Source organism: Phocoena sinus, chromosome X (genome assembly GCF_008692025.1).
Source record: "Phocoena sinus isolate mPhoSin1 chromosome X, mPhoSin1.pri, whole genome shotgun sequence".
NCBI classification, from domain to species: domain Eukaryota; kingdom Metazoa; phylum Chordata; class Mammalia; order Artiodactyla; family Phocoenidae; genus Phocoena; species Phocoena sinus.
This window is the reverse complement of record NC_045784.1, coordinates 47522136-47544621: the sequence shown is the minus strand read 5'-3', so window position 1 is coordinate 47544621 and position 22486 is coordinate 47522136. Positions and strand designations below refer to the sequence as shown.

The 22486-nt window shown below is 37.6% G+C and overlaps 1 protein-coding gene across 1 annotated transcript in view; it reads left to right on the top strand.

The window, feature by feature from the left end:
* The window catches only part of WNK3 (WNK lysine deficient protein kinase 3), a 154801-nt gene that overhangs the window by 96994 nt on the left and 35321 nt on the right, over nucleotides 1-22486 (top strand). The window contains exons 11-20 of the mRNA XM_032619722.1: nucleotides 572-636; nucleotides 3866-4013; nucleotides 4674-4790; nucleotides 5988-6143; nucleotides 6225-6276; nucleotides 7883-8020; nucleotides 8383-9281; nucleotides 18515-18605; nucleotides 19146-19276; nucleotides 20094-20716. Of these exons, the coding sequence (XP_032475613.1) occupies nucleotides 572-636; nucleotides 3866-4013; nucleotides 4674-4790; nucleotides 5988-6143; nucleotides 6225-6276; nucleotides 7883-8020; nucleotides 8383-9281; nucleotides 18515-18605; nucleotides 19146-19276; nucleotides 20094-20716 (2420 nt within the window). The remainder of the gene's footprint in view (nucleotides 1-571; nucleotides 637-3865; nucleotides 4014-4673; nucleotides 4791-5987; nucleotides 6144-6224; nucleotides 6277-7882; nucleotides 8021-8382; nucleotides 9282-18514; nucleotides 18606-19145; nucleotides 19277-20093; nucleotides 20717-22486) is intronic.

The window sequence follows — 22486 nt, the reverse complement described above, 5'->3', positions numbered from 1 at the left end:
CACTGTACTGTCACCAGCGGCAATGCATAGGATGGATTAGATAAATATTTAACATTATTTTCCAGCAGGGTTGGCATTTGCCTTTATAAACTTTTCTCCTAGATGCCAGTATTGCAGCTGCTGGATACTAACATCTCAAAGGAATTGTTGGCAGTAGTTTAGTGAAAAGGGAACGAGAGAGAGAGAGACCATACAATACGTTAAAACTTGAATCATTGATTTATCTGTTTCTGGAATGGTAGCAACTCTTCCTTTTATTAGTAGTTTTACAGTCAGGACTGGAAGCCATTGAAAAATGACACAAACAAAAGTATAAAATAAATGCTGTCTTTTTAAATGAAAAAGTCTTGATGAATATCAATACTGCTACATTTTATTTTTCTTTATGTTTGGTAGTAACATCAATAATAGGATTGATATAGACATTCAGTAATGTAGACATTTTACCTGGTTTGTGTGGTAACCAAAGTATGAAATGTAACAAACACATTTTCTGCAATAATAGCAAATTGCACCTTCAGCTTAAAGTTTGCTGTTATCATAATAAGTTTTATTTCTGTGCTATTTACAGCCTGTATCCCAAGCTGTTGGAGCTGAACAAACAGCAACTCTTCTAAAACCGGATTTAGTTCGAAGGTGAGTATCTTCAAATTAATACCATGAAAGCGATGAGGGTATGTTGAAGTACTGCATTCATTAGGTGCTTAGTGTGTCTTGACTGAAGAAGTTTCTGTGTTCTAGTATTTGTGTGTATGTTCAATAAAAATAGTAGATATTATTTTTACTTTTTATGTTAATAAATATCATATGGACTATGAAATTATTGACCATTTTCTTGTTCACATTATTATAATATTCTGGGGTGGTTTTCTTTTTGGCTGCACCACCGTGGCTTGTGGGATCTTAGTTTCCTGACCAGGGATTGAACCCATGCCCTTGGCAGTGAGAGTACGGAGTCCTAACCACTGGTCTGCCAGGGAATTCCCATCATATTCTGTTCTTAGGAAAATGTTATAAGAATTTAAAAAGGAAATAAGAAATAATGTAATTTAAAGTTCCAGCTAATCTAAAGAAATAAATTACAACCAGATATATGATTATATTGTCATTTGGTAGTTGTAAGCTAATATTTTTCTCTGTCTTGTTCAGATTGGGTTAATTTCTCTTGTTCTGTCTTCAGGTTCACTGATTCTTTCCTTTGTCCTATTCATTCTGCTATTGTGCCCACTCAGTGCATTTTTTATTTCTATGATTGTACTCTTTCTATAATTTCCATTTGTCTCTTTCTTAATATCTTCTATTATTATGAGATTTTCTGGCTTTTCATTTGCTTCAAAAGTATTTGTAATTGCTCGTTGAAACAGTTTGATAATGGCTGCTTTAAAATCCTTGTCAGGTAATTCCAATATCTGATTCATCCTGGTGTTGGCATCTGTTGATTGTCTTTTCACATTCAAGTTGTGATTTTCCTGGTTTTTTGTATGACAGAGAATTTTCATTTGTCTCCTGGACATTTTGGACATTATGTTAGGATACTCTGGATCCTATTTAAATACTCTATTTTAGCAGTCAGTCATTGTGTTTAGGTGCAAAGGTCCTGGTCTACTTTTGTGGACTATGGTTCTAATGACAATTTAGTTTTCAGAGTCTTTGTATTATTATTCGGATCTGTTTGGTTCACCTGACACCATTGGGACCCACTGCTGGATCAAGGGGTTGGAGAGCACTTCTCTAGGCCCACTGCCCTAAGCCAGCTCTCCAGACCACATGCTACTGTTAGGGTTCCCACCAGCATCACCAAGGGAGGAAAGGGCCCACCTGAATCACCTTCTGTTGCTAGGTTGGGGTTCAGGAGACCACTGGGCTTGGGCTACCTTTGCCTTTTGGCCCAGGAGTCAGGAGATGCCAAGCTGTTATATTTTTCCTCAAGTCCTGGGAGTCCCTAGCTAGTCTGCCTTCATCTTTTCACTCTTCAGTGCCCTCCTGTGATATTCTACTGTATTATTTCCAGATTTTTTAGTTATACTTAGTGGGGAGGAACGGGGAGAGTTGAGTTTCTGCCATCTTGTCCCAAACCCTAAACTAGTGTTTTAAGATAACTTTGCAAAGTGAATGATACAGCTGCATTGACTAGAATTATGTCCCTTTTCTCCTCTGAAGGTGTTATTTATTACTGCTATTTCTCTGTCTATTAAAAAACTAAGAGCAGTATTAATGTATTTTCTTCCTCCACTTGTATTTATGAAAATTCTTTTTCACAGGGACATAGAAAAAGTTTTAGGAGTTCGTTTTATTTTTTCTTGTATATCTTTATATAGATACTTCCTGAGTAGTTTTTAGGAGAAAGGACTTAACCTAAAAATTAATTTTAAAAATATCTACTGCTTACAGATCTCATTTAAGTTTCAAATGTATTTATTGGAATTTTTGTTATTTATTGAAATATCTTCAAATTTATTAAAGAAAAAGCTGAAAAATACCTTTGACACAGATCAGCTGAAAGTTAGTCTGCCCTGTCATAATCATATTGACTTGAACCTGCAAAATATAACTAGTTAGAATTAATCATGTTGAATCATTTTCACATCATTCATTTTCAGTTTTTTTTAACCAAAATTATGGTGTATTTTTTCTTCTTCCCTCCCTCCCTCCCTCCCTCCTTCCCTCTTCCTTCCTTCCTTACTTCCTTTCATTCTATTGAGGTAAAACTCATGTATACCCTTATATTAGTTTTGGATATACAGTAGAGTGATTTACCATTTGTATATATTATGAAATGATCACCACAATAAGTCTAGTTTAAACATCCATCACCATACATAGTTACAAAATTTTTTTTCTTGTGATGAGAACTTTAAAATTTACTGTCAGCAACTTTGAAATATGCAATACAGCATTATTAACTATAGTTGCCATGCTGTACATTACATGACTTATTTTATAACTGGTAGTTTGTACCTTTCGACTCCCTTCACCCATTTCGCCCACTCTCCACCCCCTCCCCCAACCCCTGCCTCTGGCAACCACCCATCTGTTCTCTGTATCTATAAGCTTGGGAGATTTTTCGTTTTTTTAGATTGCACTTATAAGTGAGATCATATGGTATTTGTCTGTCTCTTTCTGACTTACTTTACTTAGCATAATGCCCTCAAGTTCCATCTATGTTGTTACAAATGGCAAGATTTCATTCTTTTTTATGGCAGAATAATATTCCATTGTATATACATACTACATTTTCTTTATCTCATTTTCATTTCTTTTTCTGTTTCTTGCACTATTCCTGTCTTCCACACCTCATGTATCCCCTGTTGAGTTTGTTACATAAACAGCTATATTTTGAGTGAGAATTGGTTTTTAGAAGTTTTATTTGAACATATTAATAAGAAAAACCCCAAAACAAACAAAATAAAATTGATCAGGAACATCCCCTGATAAAAGGTTCCACAGAGGTCCATCACTAGCAGTGTTTTTCTTTCACTCCCACTACTGTGAGATGTTGGCCTAATACATACAATATAATCTCGGTGTTTCATAACTTTTAAAAACAGCTTTATTGAGATATAATTCACATACCATTAGATTTTCACCCATTTAAAGTGTACAATTCAATGGCATTTAGTATATTTGCAGAGTTGTGCAGTCATAACTTTTTGAGAGATATTGTACTATTTATATATTTTATTTAAACATTATTTATGATTTTATAATTGAGGGTTTTTCTTAGAATTTTACCATCAAGATGGAATGATTCTATCCACAAAGGAATTTCAGATATTAACTCTGATTTGGGTTAAATATTGGACTTTGAGAATCATTTCTTCTCTGAGAAATTGAATTGGAGTTGCTTTTTTTTTTTGAATAATAGTTTGAATAATGATGTGGCAGCTGTGAAGGAAAACACCAATACCCCTGATAACCCAAGTGGAAATGGCAAACAAGATCGGATCAAACAGAGAAGAGCTTCCTGTCCTCGATCAGAGAAGGGGACTAAATTTCAGCTTACTGTCCTTCAGGTCAGTGTATAAATATGATTTGGTTAAGAGTGCATGTTGAGGTCTGGGGGGGTCAGGGAGGGGCGATGTTGCTGTGGAGGTGAGTATAGGGTATTATGAAACTCTGCAGCAAACACTCTTGAACACAAATCTTTGTATATATACCTGATTATTTCCTTATGATAGATTCCTAGAAGTAGAATTAGTGGGTCAAAGGGTATGAAGATTTAAAGTTTCTAAATACGTATTTCTAGGTTGCTGTCCATAAAGTTTGGACCAGTTTACATTTCCATTAGCAGTGCATTTTCTTTAGCTTAAAGGGTCAATTTGTGGGAGAATTTTGGAAATGAATGACCAGATTTAGATCTTTGCATTGCAGGTAGCTATAGTGACCGTTGTAACTTTTTTTTTTTGCCTTTTCATAAAAGTTGTGTTCCTTTTCTTTCCTACAGGTTCACATTTCTAACTTATTTTTTGCTGAATAATTTGAGCCTTAGATTTGTCATACAATAGTTGTTTAGACAGTATTTCATCAAGGGAAAAACAGAATCTTTTTAGATTCTGAACAGTTTAAACCATTTTTTTCATATATCGTATGTGAGCTCATCCAAATGTTTCCTGCACCATTTACAAAGAGAAGATAATGACTGATTCTTAAACTAGTGACATGTTTGTGCCCAGGTGTCAATCTCTGGAGACAACATGGTGGAGTGTCAACTGGAGACACACAATAACAAGATGGTCACCTTCAAGTTTGATGTTGATGGTGATGCACCAGAGGATATTGCAGACTATATGGTAAGTACAGTAAAACCAAATTATTTTCTCTTAAGCATTCTGTCTCTTTTTCCTCTCTAACTCTCCCCCCATTTATTCAGAGCCATCTTTTTTTAGGGTACTGCTAGTTTTTTAAATTTGTACAGAACTAAATTGGTTATGATCAAGAGTAAGTCACTATACCTCCTCTGGTTTCTGTATATTTATGTGTAAAATATGAGGGAGTTTCATTAAGAGAGGATCTAGGTCAGTGCTTCTTATCCCTAGCTGCATGTCAAAATCACTGGAAGAGTTTTTTAACAACAATTCTGTTGGGAATACCCTGGTGGTCCAATGGTTAGGACTCGGTGCTTTCACTGCCGTTGTCTGGGTTCAATCCCTGGTCGGGGAAATAAGATCCTGCAAGCCACATGGCGCAGCCAAAAAAAAAAAAGCCCCAAACAAAAACTAAAACAAAAACAATTCCGTTGCATGGGTCCCTAATTAAATCAGAATTTTTGGAGATGAGGCCTAAGCATTAATAGTTTGTAAAGTTCCCCAGGTAATTCTAATGCATTAGCTACTGATATAACATCTTACATATAGGTGTTCAAGTAATGTTCATCATTTCATTTAGTTTTTGTATTTTCTTTGAATTGTTAGGCTTAAGTTAGTATTCCCCTCCTCTTTTTTTTTAATGGGGATGATCTAGGGTGGCACGAAGAGTACATAATGCTTTTGTTTCTGCCAGTTTTCTTTGTATATACATTCCTGGCCAAGCGGAATTTAACATTTTAAAAGTTAATAATTTTGTCAGTCTGCCTCTTATTCAATGTAGTATTTTCTGAACTGTCTCTAGGCCATTCTTTATCATCTTTAGAGATGCTTCATTTTGTGTTTTTTTTTTTTTTATTTAAAAGCTTTTGCGTTTGGACATCCTAGTTTTAAACATAAACATTACCTCAGTTACGTTCTTCAAATGGCAATCAATTTATAGAATGCCAGATTTTTTTAAAATGCTGGCTTCTGGTAGGTAGTGCCAATCTGACAAATATCAGTGGTCTCAAAATAGAATAATTTAATGTATTATGTGGCATTTTATTGCTGGTCTTTGTTAATTCTGTTGTGGCATTTAGATCTAAATACCTAATTTATTTTTCTTTATGGTAGTCACCATATTATAATTTTGAAGAAACTAAATTCATTCTTGTGAATAGACTTACTTTTACTTTTGGATAGGTTGAAGATAACTTTGTCCTGGAAAGTGAAAAAGAAAAATTTGTAGAAGAATTGAGGGCTATCGTAGGTCAAGCCCAGGAGATCCTTCATGTCCACTCTGCTGCAGAAAGAGCCATTGGAGTTGACTCTATTACTATGGAATCCAGCAGTAGCCAAGTAAGAGAAATTGCTTAGCAAATAGGTCTTCTCGGATATGTATCAGGAACTTCTTTATTTATCTATTCGTTTTTAATTCAGACAGGATCATCTGAACAAGTACAGATAAATTCTGCATCCACTCAAACCAGCAGTAAGTATACTTAATAAAATTTACTATTTGGCTTTTGAAGCAAGACATTTGGAAACTTTTAATGTACACACCTTGGGAAAGATGTTAGCCAATAAAGGAATTTGATAAATTGTTAATGTAGGTTTTCCCACACTTTGAAAGGACTTTATAGCCCAGAAATAAGAAGTAAAAAAAGTGAGAAGTAAAACCATTCTCCAAATTTCCTCCAAGTATTGGTTCTTTACCTGATTAATTTATTTCTGAGTTGTTGCATGGTATGTTACCAGAAAAGCAGTCACAGTACTGCTGACCTTTAATGGCTTTATTGTTTGAACTTAACTGGTAAGTTTTTCTTTTCCTCTATATGAGATGGACAACAACTTTCTTAACTAAAATCATTATGTTCTAAGTTTGCCTCATGTTTTAATAGCATTAGTATCTTGATTTCATTCTACCAATGATATGCTTCTACCTGCTCTGATCACTAAGTTTTTGTAAATCAGATACCAGATAAACTGCCAGGGACTAAAAATGGGGTCTTCTATTTTCTTTTCTCATAAATTTATCTCTCCATTCTTCTCAGCTCTGGTCATGGGTATATTTAGAGTGTTTGGGATGGGGAGGAGAGCCACAGACAAATGAGGACATCTGAAGGAATTATAACAGCATGAAGAAGCAACAGGTGGTGTGGGAGTCATGGAACCAGATACCATTACCCTCAAATGTAGTTTGTGTTAGGATGCCAGGGTTCTCCTCTGTCTTCTTTTTCTCATTAGCAGGAGTCTGAGTAGATTTCTTTTTATTTATTTATTTATGGCTGTGTTGGGTCTTCGTTGTTGTGTGCAGGCTTTCTCTAGTTGCAGCAAGTGGGGTCTGCTCTTCGTTGTGGTGTGTGGGCTTCTCACTGTGGTGGCTTCTCGTTGTGGAGCACGGGCTCGAGGAGTGCAGGCTTCAGTACTTGTGGTACACAGGCTCTAGTTGTGGCGCACTGGCTCAGTAGCTCCACGGCATGTGGGATATTCCCAGACCAGGGCTCGAACCCATGTCCCCTGCATTGGCAGGCGGATTCTTAACCACTGCACCACCAGGGGAGTCCCTGAGTATATTTCTGACTGGCAAAGTTGGGTGAAGTTTAAAAGAGAATAACTTATTTGAATGAGTTAACAAAGTAGGAGTACAGATGTAGGGGCTTATTTTACTTTATTTTTTAAGTTGTCATACAGTAAAATAGACTTTTTTTTCTTTTGGTGTAGGGTTCTGTAAATTTTAGTTCTCTTATAGATTTGTGTAAGCACCACCATAATCAGGATACAGAACCGAAGATGTAGGTTTTAGTGGAAAAAGTGCTTTTCGTTTTTTTCCCAAAACTGCCCTGCTTTTAATTGCTATTGATACAATGTTTGTTTCCGTAGAATCCAAAATCCTTCTCTAAAGATATCTTGTGCATAGTTGTTAGAGTATTTTTCAGTCAGGGTTGGGAGGTCTGGTCTTATAAGTTACACATATCCTAGTGCCGTTGGAAATGGAGATAAAAGACAAAACGGTGTTTTAACCTGGTTTCCTTCGTCAATAGGTAAACATATTGACAATTGATTAGCTTATTAATTTTTGACAATTCTTTCTACAGATGAATCTGCTCCTCAGTCATCCCCAGTTGGTCGATGGCGATTTTGTATCAATCAGACAATAAGAAACCGTGATGCTCAATCTCCTTCTTCTCTTCAGCAGTCCATGTCTACAGTTCCTGGGCTAAATCTGCTTTCTAGTAAGTGTTTGTTCTCTGCCACCTTTATCCAGACCTGGAAGATGGGGATGCAAAATATACACTGTATCTTTAACTTGTTTTCATGGGTATTTTATGCTTATGAGAATTTTTATAAGCATTTTTGAAGATATTAATGTTAGGAGGGAACTCAAGCCATTTAAATTTTAATATTTATGGAAAAAAAAGGAAAAGGTTTTTCTCCTTGTTAGGTTGAATTCTGTGTATTTTGAGTCTTATTTACAAGAGTACTTTCACACAGGTTCTAATTTGCCCCTTGCTCCTCCTGTTCCTTTTGAGTTTGGGTACTAGTCCATGCTTTGTACTTACCATACATGCTTAGCCATTCTTTGTTATTGTTCCAGGTCCAAGAAACATAAGTAATAAGGAAATATCACAGGACACGCTGCTCACTCTAGAAAATAATCCATGCCAGTGTGCACTTTACACCTCCACATCAGAACACAAGGATGTAGTTGATGGTAAGATTTCTGAATATGCCAGTGTAGAAACTAAGCAGCCAGCTATACTTTATCAAGTGGAAGATGACAAGCAGATAATGGCACCAGTTGCTAGTAGTTCCAGTCTTGAATGTGAGGGACTCACCAGCCAAGCAGGCATATTCCTACCTGTGTATCCAGGTCATCAAGCTGCCAGTCAGGCAGCTCCTGGTGAGTCAACTCAGATTGCTCCTAACTCTCTTACAACTCCGGCATTTATGTCTGATCAAAAGCCTCAGTCCTTACCAGTGCAGCAGCCAACTACGGATGCAGAGTTTATTTCCCAAGAAGGAGAAACCGCAGTGATCGTGGAAGCAAGTTCTCCTAAGATGGTCATTCCCACTCAGACCCCTGGCCTTGAACCAACTAGCCTGCTGTCCTCTACGGTCCTGGAATCAGATGGGGAAGGACCTCCAAAAATGGAGTTTGCAGACAACCGAATTAAAACTCTGGATGAAAAATTAAGAAATTTGCTCTATCAGGAGCATAGCATATCTAGCATCTATCCTGAGAGTCAGAAGGATACCCAAAGCATAGATTCTCCGTTTTCTTCCTCTGCTGAAGACACAGTCTCATGTCCAGTGCCAGAAGTCATAGGCATCAGTCACTGTGGAATTCAAGATAGTCCTGCACAGTCCCCTAATTTTCAGCAGACAGGCTCTAAGATTCTGTCCAATGTGACTGTGAGTCAGCCTGCTAACATATCAGTGTTCAAAAGGGACCTGAATGTGATAACTTCTATACCCAGCGAATTATGTTTACATGTAAGTATCATTCTTTCTAACCAATTCCTTATCCTATGCTTTTAAAGAAATGCCTTCTTTTCTAAAGTTCTGTCCTTTGAAATGAAATTATCTATGTCACAAGATTCTGAGGTCACAGGTATTTAAGAAGGCCATAGCTTACTTAGGCTGCAGGGGCCCAGAACTTAATAGAGATGGTAGAACTTTCTTGGTGAGAGAGCCCTCTGGTGAATTAGCTAGGAACTTGTGAGCAATGTTTATTTTTGTATTAATGACAGAACAGGACTGATTTATAGATTGTTTTAGTGGGTAGGAAGAACTTGCTTTTAGATTTCCTCTTAAAAATTCCTGTTATCAGTTTCATTTTTAAAAATATTATGGTTTTAATTTAATCTTGTTTGTGGGTTTTTATTTATTTGAAAAAAATATTTTAAAAGAAAAAAAACCCATAATCTCATGACTTGTTTTTTTTAACTTATGTAATGTAGGAATTTAATTTCTCTTTTCTGTTCCTTCAACTCATAGGGATAACCACTATCTGGTGCTTATCCACTATATGGTACTAATCCTTCTTGACTTAAGCTTATACAGATCTACTTACAAACCTACAACTTCTTATTCACAAGAATAGTATTGTGCTATAAACATATTGGTCTACAACTTAATTTTTTAATTTTACAGTATATCATAGACGTATTTTAAAATATTTATCACTGTATCTCTTTATTATTGTTATTATTATATAAGTAGTATATGCATGTATATAAAGTAAAATCCACCCCACTTCTAAACCTATAGACACAGCTGTTGATAAATCTTCCCAGACATGGTTTTCACTAATATACAAATATTTATATAGCACTTCTTTATATGTATTATATCTGTTTACAAAGACACAGATACATACTATATATTTATATACACATACTTCCTTACATACATGTGCATTCTAAATTTTTTTCCCACTTATGGACATCTATCCATGTCAGTATACATAGTTCCACCTCACCTAACTTTTCAAAAAATATATTTATTTATTTATTTGGCTGCATTGGGTCTTAGTTGCGGTGCGCAGGCTTCTCTCTAGTTGTGGCTCTTGGGCTCTATAGCGCACAGGCTTGGTAGTTGCGGCGCACGGGCTTAGTTGCCCCGCGGCGTGTGGGATCTTAGTTCCCCAACCAGGGATTGAACCTGCATCCCCTACGTTGGAAGGTGGATTCTTAACCACTGGACCACCAGGGAAGTCCCCTCACCTAACTTTTTTAAACAACAGCATAATATTCCATTAAGCAAATATAATTTAAGTACTTATTTTTTGGTAAACTAGTAATTTAAAATTATGCAATTAATGCATAAATGCAAAAGAAATTCAGAAGGATAGAAAATTAAAAGGAATTGTTGTGTTAACACTCCCACTCCCCAAACACTATTAAGTTCCTGGTTTTAATTCTTGTGGTCATTGCTATTAATAACTTATAAATAATATACTTATCGATTTTTTGATTTAGTAATTTTATACAATAAAATTTGACTCACTTCTATGAAGGGTAGAGAAATTATATTTTCCCTTTCCTCTACTTTTCTTCCCCATACACCTCCCAATTTTTATTACTTAAATTACTTTTTAACATTGGCAAAGTTTATAACATCTACATTTTTTTCTTTATCGGTTTTGCTTTGTCTGTAGGTTGATTGGAAGAACTGAAAATCAGTAAACAGCATTTATATTATGATTATTTGCGTTATCTGATAATCACGTAACATGATTAGAACCATAAAAAAATGAAATGTAGGGCTTCCCTGGTGGCGCAGTGGTTGAGAGTCCGCCTGCCGATGCAGGGGACACGGGTTCATGCCCCGGTCTGGGAGGATCCCACATGCCGCGGAGCAGCTGGGCCCGTGAGCCACGGCCGCTGAGCCTGCGCTTCCGGAGCCTGTGCTCCGCAACGGGAGAGGCCACGACAGTGAGAGGCCCGTGTACTGCAAAAAAAAAAGAAAGAAATGTAATTCTCTGTCATTTCAACTTTGTTGCTCAGGAGACTCTTCCAAGTGTCAAGGTTAAATGGATTCTTTTGTTTGTTTCAAGTGTCCATTGCTACATCTAGATCAAACTTATTGCCTGCCACTGTTTCTGGTGTCCTAGAATTCCTTTTTGTTTCCCCCCTGAAATGCTTCTATGAGTAATATTTTAAAATATGTTGCATGTGTGACCAATTTTTTTTAATGTCCAGAAATATCTTTATTTTGCTTCACAATTAAGTACAGATGGTAGGATCATTTTGAGTTAATTTTTGTATATGGTATGAGATAAAGGTCCAGCTTCATTCTTTTGCATGTGGCTATCCAGTTGTTCCAGCACTGTTTGTTATTTTATTCTTTGTTGTTATTATAAATGAAATTGTTTTCTTAATTTCCTTTTCAGATTTTTCATTGCTAGTGTATAGAAATACGATTGATTTTTGATTGTTGATGTTGTATCCTTCAACTTCGCTGAGTTTTTTTTATTAGCTGTGATAGCTTTTGGTAGATTTTCTATATAATATCAGTATATAAGATCTTATCATCTGTGAATAGAGCAGTTTTATTTCTTCATTTCCTGTTTTTCTTATCTATTAACTTTTCATTTCATGCTTTTTAAAAAATTTTTTGGCTGCATGTGGTCTTCATTGCTGCGTGTGGGCTTTCTCTAGTTGCTGCGAGTGGGGGCTATTCTTTGTCGCAGTGTGCGGGCTTCTCATTGCGGTGGCTTCTGTTGTTGCGGAGCCCGGGCTCTAGGCATGCAGGCTTTAGTAGTTGTGGCATGCAAGCTCTAGAGCGCAGGCTCTGTAGTTGTGGCGCACGGGCTTAGTTGCTCCATGGCATGTGGCATCTTCTTGGACCAGGAATTGAACCTGTGTTCCCTCCATTGGCAGGCAGATTCTTAACCACTGCACCACCAGGGAAGTCCCTCATTTCATGCTTTCCATCTCTTTGTCCTTTTGCTTTTTGTACTGGGAGAGTGTCTCAACCTTTAAGCTGTTTATAATCTCCTATTCAGCTATATTTTTTATGTCAAGGATTGCATTTTTAATTTCTAGTAACTATAGTTCATTCTTTTTCTTATGGATACAGTATATTCACACATCTCTATCAACATATTAAAGTCTTATTAATGCTGTTTCCCTGGGTATGCTGTTTGTTGAGTTTAGTGTTTTCTTAAAGTGCTGGTTTCCCAAAAGTGTTGGTGATTCTTCGTTGTGTACTCAGTTTTTCTTTTTCCCCCATAAGATTCCCTGTTTGTCTGTTTGTAAATGTTATATATAATTACTATAGCCTTACTCCAGTAATTGTGGGAAAAGCATGGACATGCTTCCTGGCACTGGGTTTTGCAACTTGTCTTTAATGCTGCCCAGAGGGAGGTCCAATAGCTAGTCTTCAAAGGTAGCAGGGCTTCCCCTTACTCCTGGGTCTTGTCTCTTCCCTACATTACTGACCTTTTTCTTGGCAATAAACATTTTCCTCCTTACCACTCTTATTTGGGAGCAGATTCCTCTGCTGTCTTTTGTTTATTGTGGAGATGAGGTGGGAAGGTGCCCCAACCAGTTCACTCATCCATTCAGTGAATATCTGCTGAGCAGTGAATAAGTCAAGATCTCTGTTTTTGTGGAGCTCACATTCTAGTCGGGGAAGATAGATTCTAAACAAATAAATAAAGGGCTATGATAGAAAGACTAAGGAATTACCTTATATAGGGTGGTCAGGGAAGGATTTGTATGTGATGGTGACATTCATAGGTGGAGACCTGTTCCAGGAAACAAAAGAAGGCCAGTAAGTAGGAGAGTGTTATAAGATGATGCTGAAGTGACAGATAGGAGACAGATGGATTGTTATAGCTTTGTAAACATTCTGTCCAACCACCCATCCTTTTGGTTGGCCAGGGCGCTCTCTCCTGCTGCCCATATCTACCACCTCAATTTGCTGCATTTTGAAACAGTTCCTGCATATATCATTATGCATTGAAGGAGGCTGCTTTTTCCTCCTTTAATCTTATATGCAGGGCTTCTCTGGTGGCCCAGTGGTTAAGAATCCACCTGCCAATGCAGGGGACACGGGTTTGAGCTCTGGTCTGGGAAGATCCCACATGCCACGGAGCAACGAAGCCCGTGCGCCACAACTACTGAACCTGTGTTCTAGACTTTGTGGGCCACAACTACTGAAGCCCACGTGCCTAGAGCCCGTGCTCTGCAATAAGAGAAGCCACCACAATGAGAAGCCCACGCACCACAATGAAGCATAGCCACCGCTCGCTGCAACTAGAGAAAGCCCGCACACAGCAATGAAGATCCAACGCAGCTAAAAAATTAATTAATTAATTAATTTTAAAAATCTTACATGCATGTGTCTACATCTGTTTTTCCTGTTGTACCTGTGGATTTGGGTTGGTAAGGGAGGCTAGAACTTGTATTTAATTTATTATCTTGATCCAGTTATTACTTAATAAAAATCTTTTCTGTAATTTCAGTGGGACCAATGCAACACTTTCTAAATCATAATATTATTGAGAGTTTTTTCCTCTTTATGAAAGTAGTATTACTTGTCCAAAATGGGACTTTGGAAAATAAAAACTGTTCAGAATTTTACTTTTAATAACTGCTGAATTAAGTGTTAATAATGTTTACCCCAAACTGCAGTTTACTTAGTGCCACTTAGGCTGTCTTCCTTCAGACAAATGCTGAATCCCTTTCTTTGAACTTTTACTCTTTTAATTTTCTAAATTAGTAGGGCCCATGCTCATGTTTCCCAAAGTATTTCTGGCTCTGTATATTAATTTCTTATATTAGTTATTATAAGAAATTTATTTTTAGAATACTCAGAATACAGCAGCAGTTAATTCTGATTTTTGAGGGGAGGGATGGGAGGACAAGAGGAGGGAAGAATGATTTTATAGCCAGCTGTGGCCTGATGTTAACAGTTTTTAGAGTTTGAATTTGAAATAATTTTGAGGTCCATTGTAAATTTCTGTGTGCTTATGTAATGTAAGAAACTTGATTTGGTAATATATTTCTGTAAATGTAAATGCCTAGACATCTTGTCTTTCTGTTTATCATGCATGTCAGGCATCTTAAACTCTCTTAGATAATATAAGCATAAATGAAACTTTCCATTTTAAGATCATAAGGTTTAAGTAACCATTTTTAGTGAATTGGTGCATATGAGGGTTATTTCCTTCATATTTTAATTTTCAGTTTTCAAAGGTGCTATAATAAAAAATATTCTAGGGTGAAAGTTTAATATTCTGCTGTTTTATTTATCTGAAGTCTAAATAGTATTTTTTTTTTTTTTTTTTTTGCGGTACGCGGGCCTCTCATTGTTGTGGCCTCTCCCGTTGCGGAGCACAGGCTCTGGACGCACAGGCTCAGCGGCCATGGCTCATGGGCCTAGCCGCTCCGCTGCATGTGGGATCTTCCCAGACCGGGGCACGAACCCGTGTCCCCCGCATCGGGAGGCAGACTCTCAACCACTGCGCCACCAGGGAAGCCCTAAATAGTATTTTTAAAGAAAGGGGAAGGCTTAATTCCTATAAGTTTAATACTTCAGGTTTAGTCTGATATGATACTATTAATAGAAGTATACATAGCATTCTATTTTTTTTACATTTTTATTGGAGTATAATTGCTTTACAATGGTGTGTTAGTTTCTGCTTTATAAAAGAGTGAATCAGTTATACATATACTTATATCCCCATATCTCTTCCCTCTTGTGTCTCCCTCCCTCCGTATCCCACCCTTCTAGATGGTCACAAAGCACCGAGCTGATCTCCCTGTGCTACGCGACTGCTTCCCACTAGCTATCTCTTTTACACTTGGTAGTGTATATATGTTCATATACGCACTACCACTCTCTCACTTTGTCCCAGCTTACCCTTCCCCCTCCCCGTGTACTCAAGTCCATTCTCTAGTAGGTCTGTGTGTTTACTCCCGTCTTGCCCCAGGTTCCTCATCACCTTTTTTTTTTTTTAAGATTCCATATATATGTGTTAGCATACGGTATTTGGTTTTCTCTTTCTGACTTACTTCACTCTGTATAACAGTCTCTAGGTCCATCCACCTCACTACAGATAACTCAATTTCATTTCTTTTTATGGCTGAGTAATATTCCATTGTATATATGTGCCACATCTTCTTTATCCATTCATCTGTTGATGGACACTTAGGTTGCTTCCATGTCCTCGCTATTGAAATAGTGCTGCAATGAACATTGTGGTACATGACACTTTTTGAATTATGGTTTTCTCAGGGTATATGCCCAGTAGTGGGATTGCTGGGTCGTGTGGTAGTTCTATTTTTAGTTCTTTAATGAAGCTCCATACTGTTCTCCATAGTGGCTGTATCAATTTACATTCCCACCAACAGTGTATGAGGGTTCCCTTTTCTCCACATCCTCTCCAGCATTTATTGTTTGTAGATTTTTTGATGATGGCCATTCTGACCAGTGTGAGATGATATAGCACTGTAGTTTTGATTTGCATTGCTCAAATGATTAATGATGTTGAGCATCCTTTCATATGTTTGTTGGCAATCTGTATATCTTCTTTGGAGAAATGTCTGTTTAGGTTTTCTGCCCGTTTTTGGATTCGGTTGTTTGTTTTTTGATATTGAGCTGCATGAGTTGCTTGTATGTTTTGGAGATTAATCCGTTTTCAGTTGCTTCATTTGCAAATGTTTTCTCCCATTCTGAGGGTTGTCTTTTCGTCTTGTTTATGGTTTCCTTTGCTGTGCAAAAGCTTTTAAGTTTCATTAGGTCCCATTTGTTTACTTTGTTTTTATTTCCATTTCTCTAGAAGGTGGGTCAAAAAGGATCTTGCTGTGATTTATGTTATAGAGTGTTCTGCCTATGTTTTCCTCTTAGTGGAAATGGTTTCGGTTTTTCACCATTGAGGACGATTTTGGCTGTGGGTTTGTCATGTATGGCCTTTATTATGTTGAGATAAATTCCTTCTGTGCCTACTTTCTGGCGGGTTTTTATCATAAATCAGTGCTGAATTTTGTCGAAAGCTTTCTCTGCATCTATTGAGATGATCATATGGTTTTTCTCCTTCAGTTTGTTAATATGGTGTATCACATTGATTGCTTTGTGTGTATTGAAGAATCCTTGTGTTCCTGGGATAAACCCCACTTGATCATGGTGTATGATCCTTTTAATGTGCTGTTGGATTCTGTTTGCTAGTATTTTGTTGAGGATTTTTGCATCTATATTCATCAGTGATATTGGCCTGTAGTTTTCCTTTTTTGTGACATCTTTGTCTGGTTTTTGTATCAGAGTGATGGTGGCCTCGTAGAATGAGTTTGGGAGTGTTCCTCCCTCTGCTATATCTTGGAAGAGTTTGAGAATGATAGGTGTTAGCTCTTCTCTAAATGTTTGATAGAATTTGCCTGTGAAGCCATCTGGTCCTGGGCTTTTGTTTGTTGGAACATTTTTTTTTTTTTTTTTTGCGGTACGCGGGCCTCTCACTGTTGTGGCCTCTCCCGTTGCGGAGCACAGACTCCGGATGCGCAAGCTCAGCGGCCATGGCTCACGGGCCCAGCCGCTCCGCGGCATGTGGGATCTTCCCAGACCGGGGCACGAACCCGTATACCCTGCATCTGCAGGCGGACTCTCAACCACTGCGCCACCAGGGAAGCCCTGTTGGAAAATTTTTAATCACAGTTTCAATTTCAGTGCTTGTGATTGGGCTGTTCATATTTTCTGTTTCTTCCTGGTTCAGTCTTGGAAGGTGGTGCCTTTCTAAGAATTTGTCCATTTCTTCCAGGTTGTCCATTTTACTGGCATAGAGTTGCTTGTAGTAATCTCTCATGATCCTTTGTATTTCTGTAGTTTCAGTTGTTACTTCTCCCTTTTCATTTCTAATTCTATTGATTTGAGTCTTCTCCCTTTTTTTCTTGATGAGTCTGGCTAATGGTTTATCAATTTTGTTTATCTTCTCAAAGAACCAGCTTTTAGTTTTATTGATCTTTGCTATCGTTTCCTTCATTTCTTTTTCATTTATTTCTGATTTGAGCATTATGATTTCTTTCCTTCTGCTAACTTGGGGTTTTTTTGTTCTTCTTTCTCTAATTGCTTTAGGTGTAAGGTTATGTTGTTTATTTGAGATGTTTCTTGTTTTTTAAGGTAGGTTTGTATAGCTATAAACTTCCCTCTTAGAACTATTTATGCTGCATCCTGTAGGTTTTGGGTCGTCGTGTTTTCATTGTCATTTGTTTCTAGGTATTTTTTGATTTCCTGTTTGATTTCTTCAGTGATCTCTTGGTTATTTAGTAGTGTATTGTTTAGCCTCCATGTGTTTGTATTTTTATAGATTTTTTCCCCATAATTGATATCTAGTCTCATAGCGTTTTGGTCAGAAAAGATACTTGATATGATTTCAATTTTCTTAAATTTACCAAGGCTTGATTTGTGACCCAAGATATGATCTATCCTGGAGAATGTTCCATGAGCACATGAGAAGAAAATGTATTCTGTTGTTTTTGGATGGAGTGTCCTGCAAATATCAATTAAGTCCATTTATTTAATGTATCATTTAAAGCTTGTATTTCCTTATTTATTTTCATTTTGGATGAGCTGTCCATTGGTGAAAGTGGGATGTTAAAGTTCCCTACTATGATTGTGTTACTGTCGATTTCCCCTTTTATGGCTGTTAGTATTTGCCTCATGTGTTGAGCTGCTTCTATGTTGGGTGCATAAGTATTTGCAGTTGTTATATCTTCTTCTTGGGTTGATCCCTTGATCATTATGTAGTGTCCTTCTTTGTCTCTTGTAATAGTCTTTGTTTTAAAGTCTATTTTGTCTGATATGAATATTGCTATTCCAGCTTTCTTTAGATTTCCATTTGCATGGAATATCTTTTCCTCTCCGCTCACTTTCAGTCTGTATATCTCCCAGGTCTGAAGTGGGTCTCTTGTAGGCAGCATATATATGAGTCTTGTTTTTGTATCCATTCAGCCAGTCTATGTCTTTTGGTTGGAGCATTTAATCCGTTTACATTTAGGTAGTTATCGATATGTATGTTCCTATTCCCATTTTCTTAATTGTTTTGGGTTTGTTATTGTAGGTCTTTTCCTTCTCTTGTGTTTTCTGCCTAGAGAAGTTCCTTTAGGATATAGCATTCTATTTTTGATTACTGATTAGTCCATACAATAAACTCCAATGGTAGAAACAGTTGCTCCACCTCACCTAAATTACTACCATTTTGGTTTTCCTCTTTTTGTCTCCATTAGGAGATGTCCCCAGATGCTTCACTTCCAGGGGATCCAGAGGCCTATCCTGCTGCTGTGTCAAGCGGTGGAGCCATTCATCTGCAGACAGGAGGTGGATATTTTGGCCTAAGCTTTACTTGTCCTAGTCTCAAAAATCCTATTAGCAAGAAATCCTGGACTCGCAAATTAAAAAGCTGGGCATACAGGCTACGGCAGTCAACCAGCTTTTTCAAGAGATCAAAAGTCCGTCAAGGTAGTGTGCTTACAGTCAGGGACATAGACTAGGTAACATCATTTTTCATTTACTTCTGTTTCTTTTTGTTGTTGTTCATACACAAATCTTGCCACTTCTTCCATGTAGCCCATGTATGTGACATGTCCCATTAATGTCATTGCCATTTTATTTTTCCTTTTGTAACTAATTTGATTTTAAAGTATTCATTTCATATAGATACTAAGTCTCGGGATAAATCTTGCAATGTCTGATTCAGAATTAAGGACTTCTACAATGTTGCTTATTACATTAACACTTTTTTAATTGTCTAGCAGGAGTTAAGCTTTTTCTACTTTTCTTCATTTTTGGTAATGTAAACAAATGTTGTCTTAACAAGCAATTTTCTCCTTTCTGCTTACAATTTGGCAAAACTTGCAGTGGATACAGAAGATACGAGATCACCAGTTGCTCCTGACCCCATTCCTCTGACAGGAGAGTCCACAGCTGATGCTAGGGCTTTCAGTAGATGTAAAGCAATGAGTGGAACATTTCAGCGGGGTCGGTTCCAGGTTTGTGTCTTTGGTTAAATTATTATCTACAAAGGCATTATAAAAGGTAACAGCATTGAAGATCTAGGTCTGTAGATGGTAATTATTTTAAATGTAGATCATTATCATATTTAATTTTTCCCCTTATATGCATCCTGTCACCTTCTGTAGCCATCCACTAAAGGCGAGTCTAAACAAATGAGGATTTTAGTAGCTGGACCGGAGCACAGAAGTGGGTCATCATTTTTTGGTGGGTGGTTGGGTCATCTTTTTTATAAATCTAATTTCATGTCCTTTAGAGTCTTGGCAATTGAATTTCTTTCTTTTTTTTTTTTTTGCGGTATGCGGGCCTCTCACTGTTGTGGCCTCTCCCGTTGCGGAGCACAGGCTCCGGACGCACAGGCTCAGCGGCCATGGCTCATGGGCCCAGCCGCTCCGCGGCACGTGGGATGTTCCTGGACCGGGGCATGTACCCGCATCCCCTGCATCGGCAGGTGGACTCTCAACCACTGCGCCACCAGGGAAGCCCTCATTTTATTTTTTAATTGAAGTATAGATGATTTACAATATTGTGTTAGTTTTAGGTGTACATATGGAATGTTTTTTAATTGCAGAATTTTATTTGAGCAATATGAAGGCAATTCTCTTTGCAAAGGGCCCAATTGCAAAGCTTTTAATATGGCAAGTATAGATGGGATTTTTTAGTTTTGGTATTATCAGTGTTTGTACATTACAGAAGACCATCCAATTGTCTGTGCCATATATTGATATTGAATTTCTTTGTGGGTTTACTCTTTGGTTAGGCAGAGCCAGCCACCTTTGCCTTTTTGTATTTCAGGTGATTACAGTTCCTCAGCAGCAGTCAGTGAAAGTGACGTCTTCTGGAATAGAACGCATACCAGCATTCAATAAAATGACAAGCCAGCCTAGTGAAGAAGCTTTAGCCTTTACTAAAACAGCAAAGTCTCAATTGGTAGAAATGGAACCTGCCACACACAATCTGCAACCTTCACTTTCTTCTCAGAAGTTACAAGCTCTTCAGGAAACCTTAAAAGAAGATAAAAGAATTCCCAAACAAGCTGACAACTTCTCATCTTTCCGTACAGCTTGTGAGACTGATGTATCTTTGATGACTCCAGAAAAGGAATTGGAAGAAAATTCAGCCACAGGAAGTAGCATGCAGTCTGGATCTGAACTGTTGTTTAAAGAGAGAGAGATACTTACTGCTGGGATGCAGCCTACCTCTAATAGTGAATTTTCAGCCACTCTTGGTGGCAGAGGGAAATCAGTGGCAAAGACTGGTCCAGAGAGAGAAAAGTGCTTACCACTCCGTGAAGAAAAAGCCTATGTTCAAACACAGAGCTCACTCTTCTATTCACCATCTTCCCCAATGAGCAGTGATGATGAGTCGGAAGTAGAGGATGAGGACTTAAAGGTGGAGCTTCAAAGATTACGAGAAAAGTAAGGACTGCTTCTCTTTTGTCACAAATTTGATTGCCTTGGGTTTTATAGAGCTAAGTATTTGATTGGTAACTAATTTTGGATTGGTGACATTTTAATGATGGAAAAAATTTATGGTTGAAAACTACAAAGATAGCATCAGATCCCACAGGCTAAGGGCTCAGTCCCACAAGACTGCCTCCTTTCAGATGCCCATCACGAGTCCAGGTAGTGTTACCTATGCTTCTTACCAACCTGTTATAAATCAGAGGTTCCCACAAACCCCTCCCCAGGTTTGATTACCTTGCTAGAGTGGCTTACAGAGCTCAGGAAAACAGTTTCCTTACTAGATTATTGGTTTATTATAAAAGGATACAACTCAAGAACAGCCAGATGGCAAGGTATAGGGGAAGGGGCATGGAACTTCATGGCCTCCCAGAAGTGCCACTCTCCCAGCGCCTCATGTCTTCACCGACCTAGAAGCTCTTAGAACCCCTGTAGTTCACGGATTTTTATGGAAGCTTCATTACATAGGCATGATTGATTAAATCGTTGGCCATTGGTGATTAATTCAACTTCCATCCTTATTCCCCTCCTTAGAGGTACCCATCGTTAGGGGCTATCCAAAAGTCACTTCGTGATCAGAGGGGCTTGTTTTGAATAATGAGACACTCCTTTTACCATTATCACCCTGGAACTATTTCAGGAACTGGAGCTATTTGAGGACAAAAGACCAAATATTATAACAAAAGATTCTCCCATTGCTCTTATCACTTAGGAAGTTACAAGGGTTTTAGGAGCTGTGTGCCAAGAACAGGGACAAAGACCAAATATATCTTTTTTATTATAAAACATAATATCACAACAGTAAAAATGCACACAAACCAGTCTCCTATTTCTCATGCCCTAATCTCATTTTTCAGAGGCGACCACTATGAACTATTTGGTATATATCTTGCCTGTCATTTTTCTTGCATTTACAAGTATATAGTTTTTGAGTTTTATAAAAGTGGGATCATAATATATGTTACTCTACAATTTTTTGACTTAACATTGTCTCCTCTTCATATTCATGTTTGCACAAATAATCTTTATTCCATACATTGGAATAGCATATAGCCATTTAAAGTTTATTTAATCTCTCCTTAATGGGCATTTCAGTTTTATCCCATATTTTGCTTATGTAAAAAATGTTGAAGGCAACATCCTTATATTTTTACATACTTATGTTAGTATTTTTGTAGGATAGATACCTAAAAGTGGAATTGCAGGGTTAAAAGGTTTGTACATTTAAAATTGTCATCCAGTGTAGATATACCATTTTACACACCAAACAGAAATATATGAAAGTGCCTGTTTTCCCACACCTTAACAAGATTAGACTGGATATTATTGATTCTTTTCATTTTATTCCAATCAGATGAATAAAAAATAGTTTTAAAAATCTGTGTTCTATGTATGCTAACACATATATATGGAATCTAAAAGGAAAAAAAATGGTTCTGAAGAACCTAGGGGCAGGATAGGAATAAAGACGCAGATGTAGAGAATGGACTTGAGGACACGGGGAGGGGGAAGGGTAAGCTGGGACGAAGTGAGAGAGTGGCATGGACATATATACACTACCAAATGTAAAATAGGTAGCTAGTGGGAAGCAGCCACATAGCACAGGGAGATCAGCTAGGTGCTTTGTGACCACCTAGAGGGGTGGGATAGGGAGGGTGGGAGGGAGACAGAAGAGGGAGGAGATATGGGGATGCATGTATATGTATAGCTGATTCATTTTGTTAT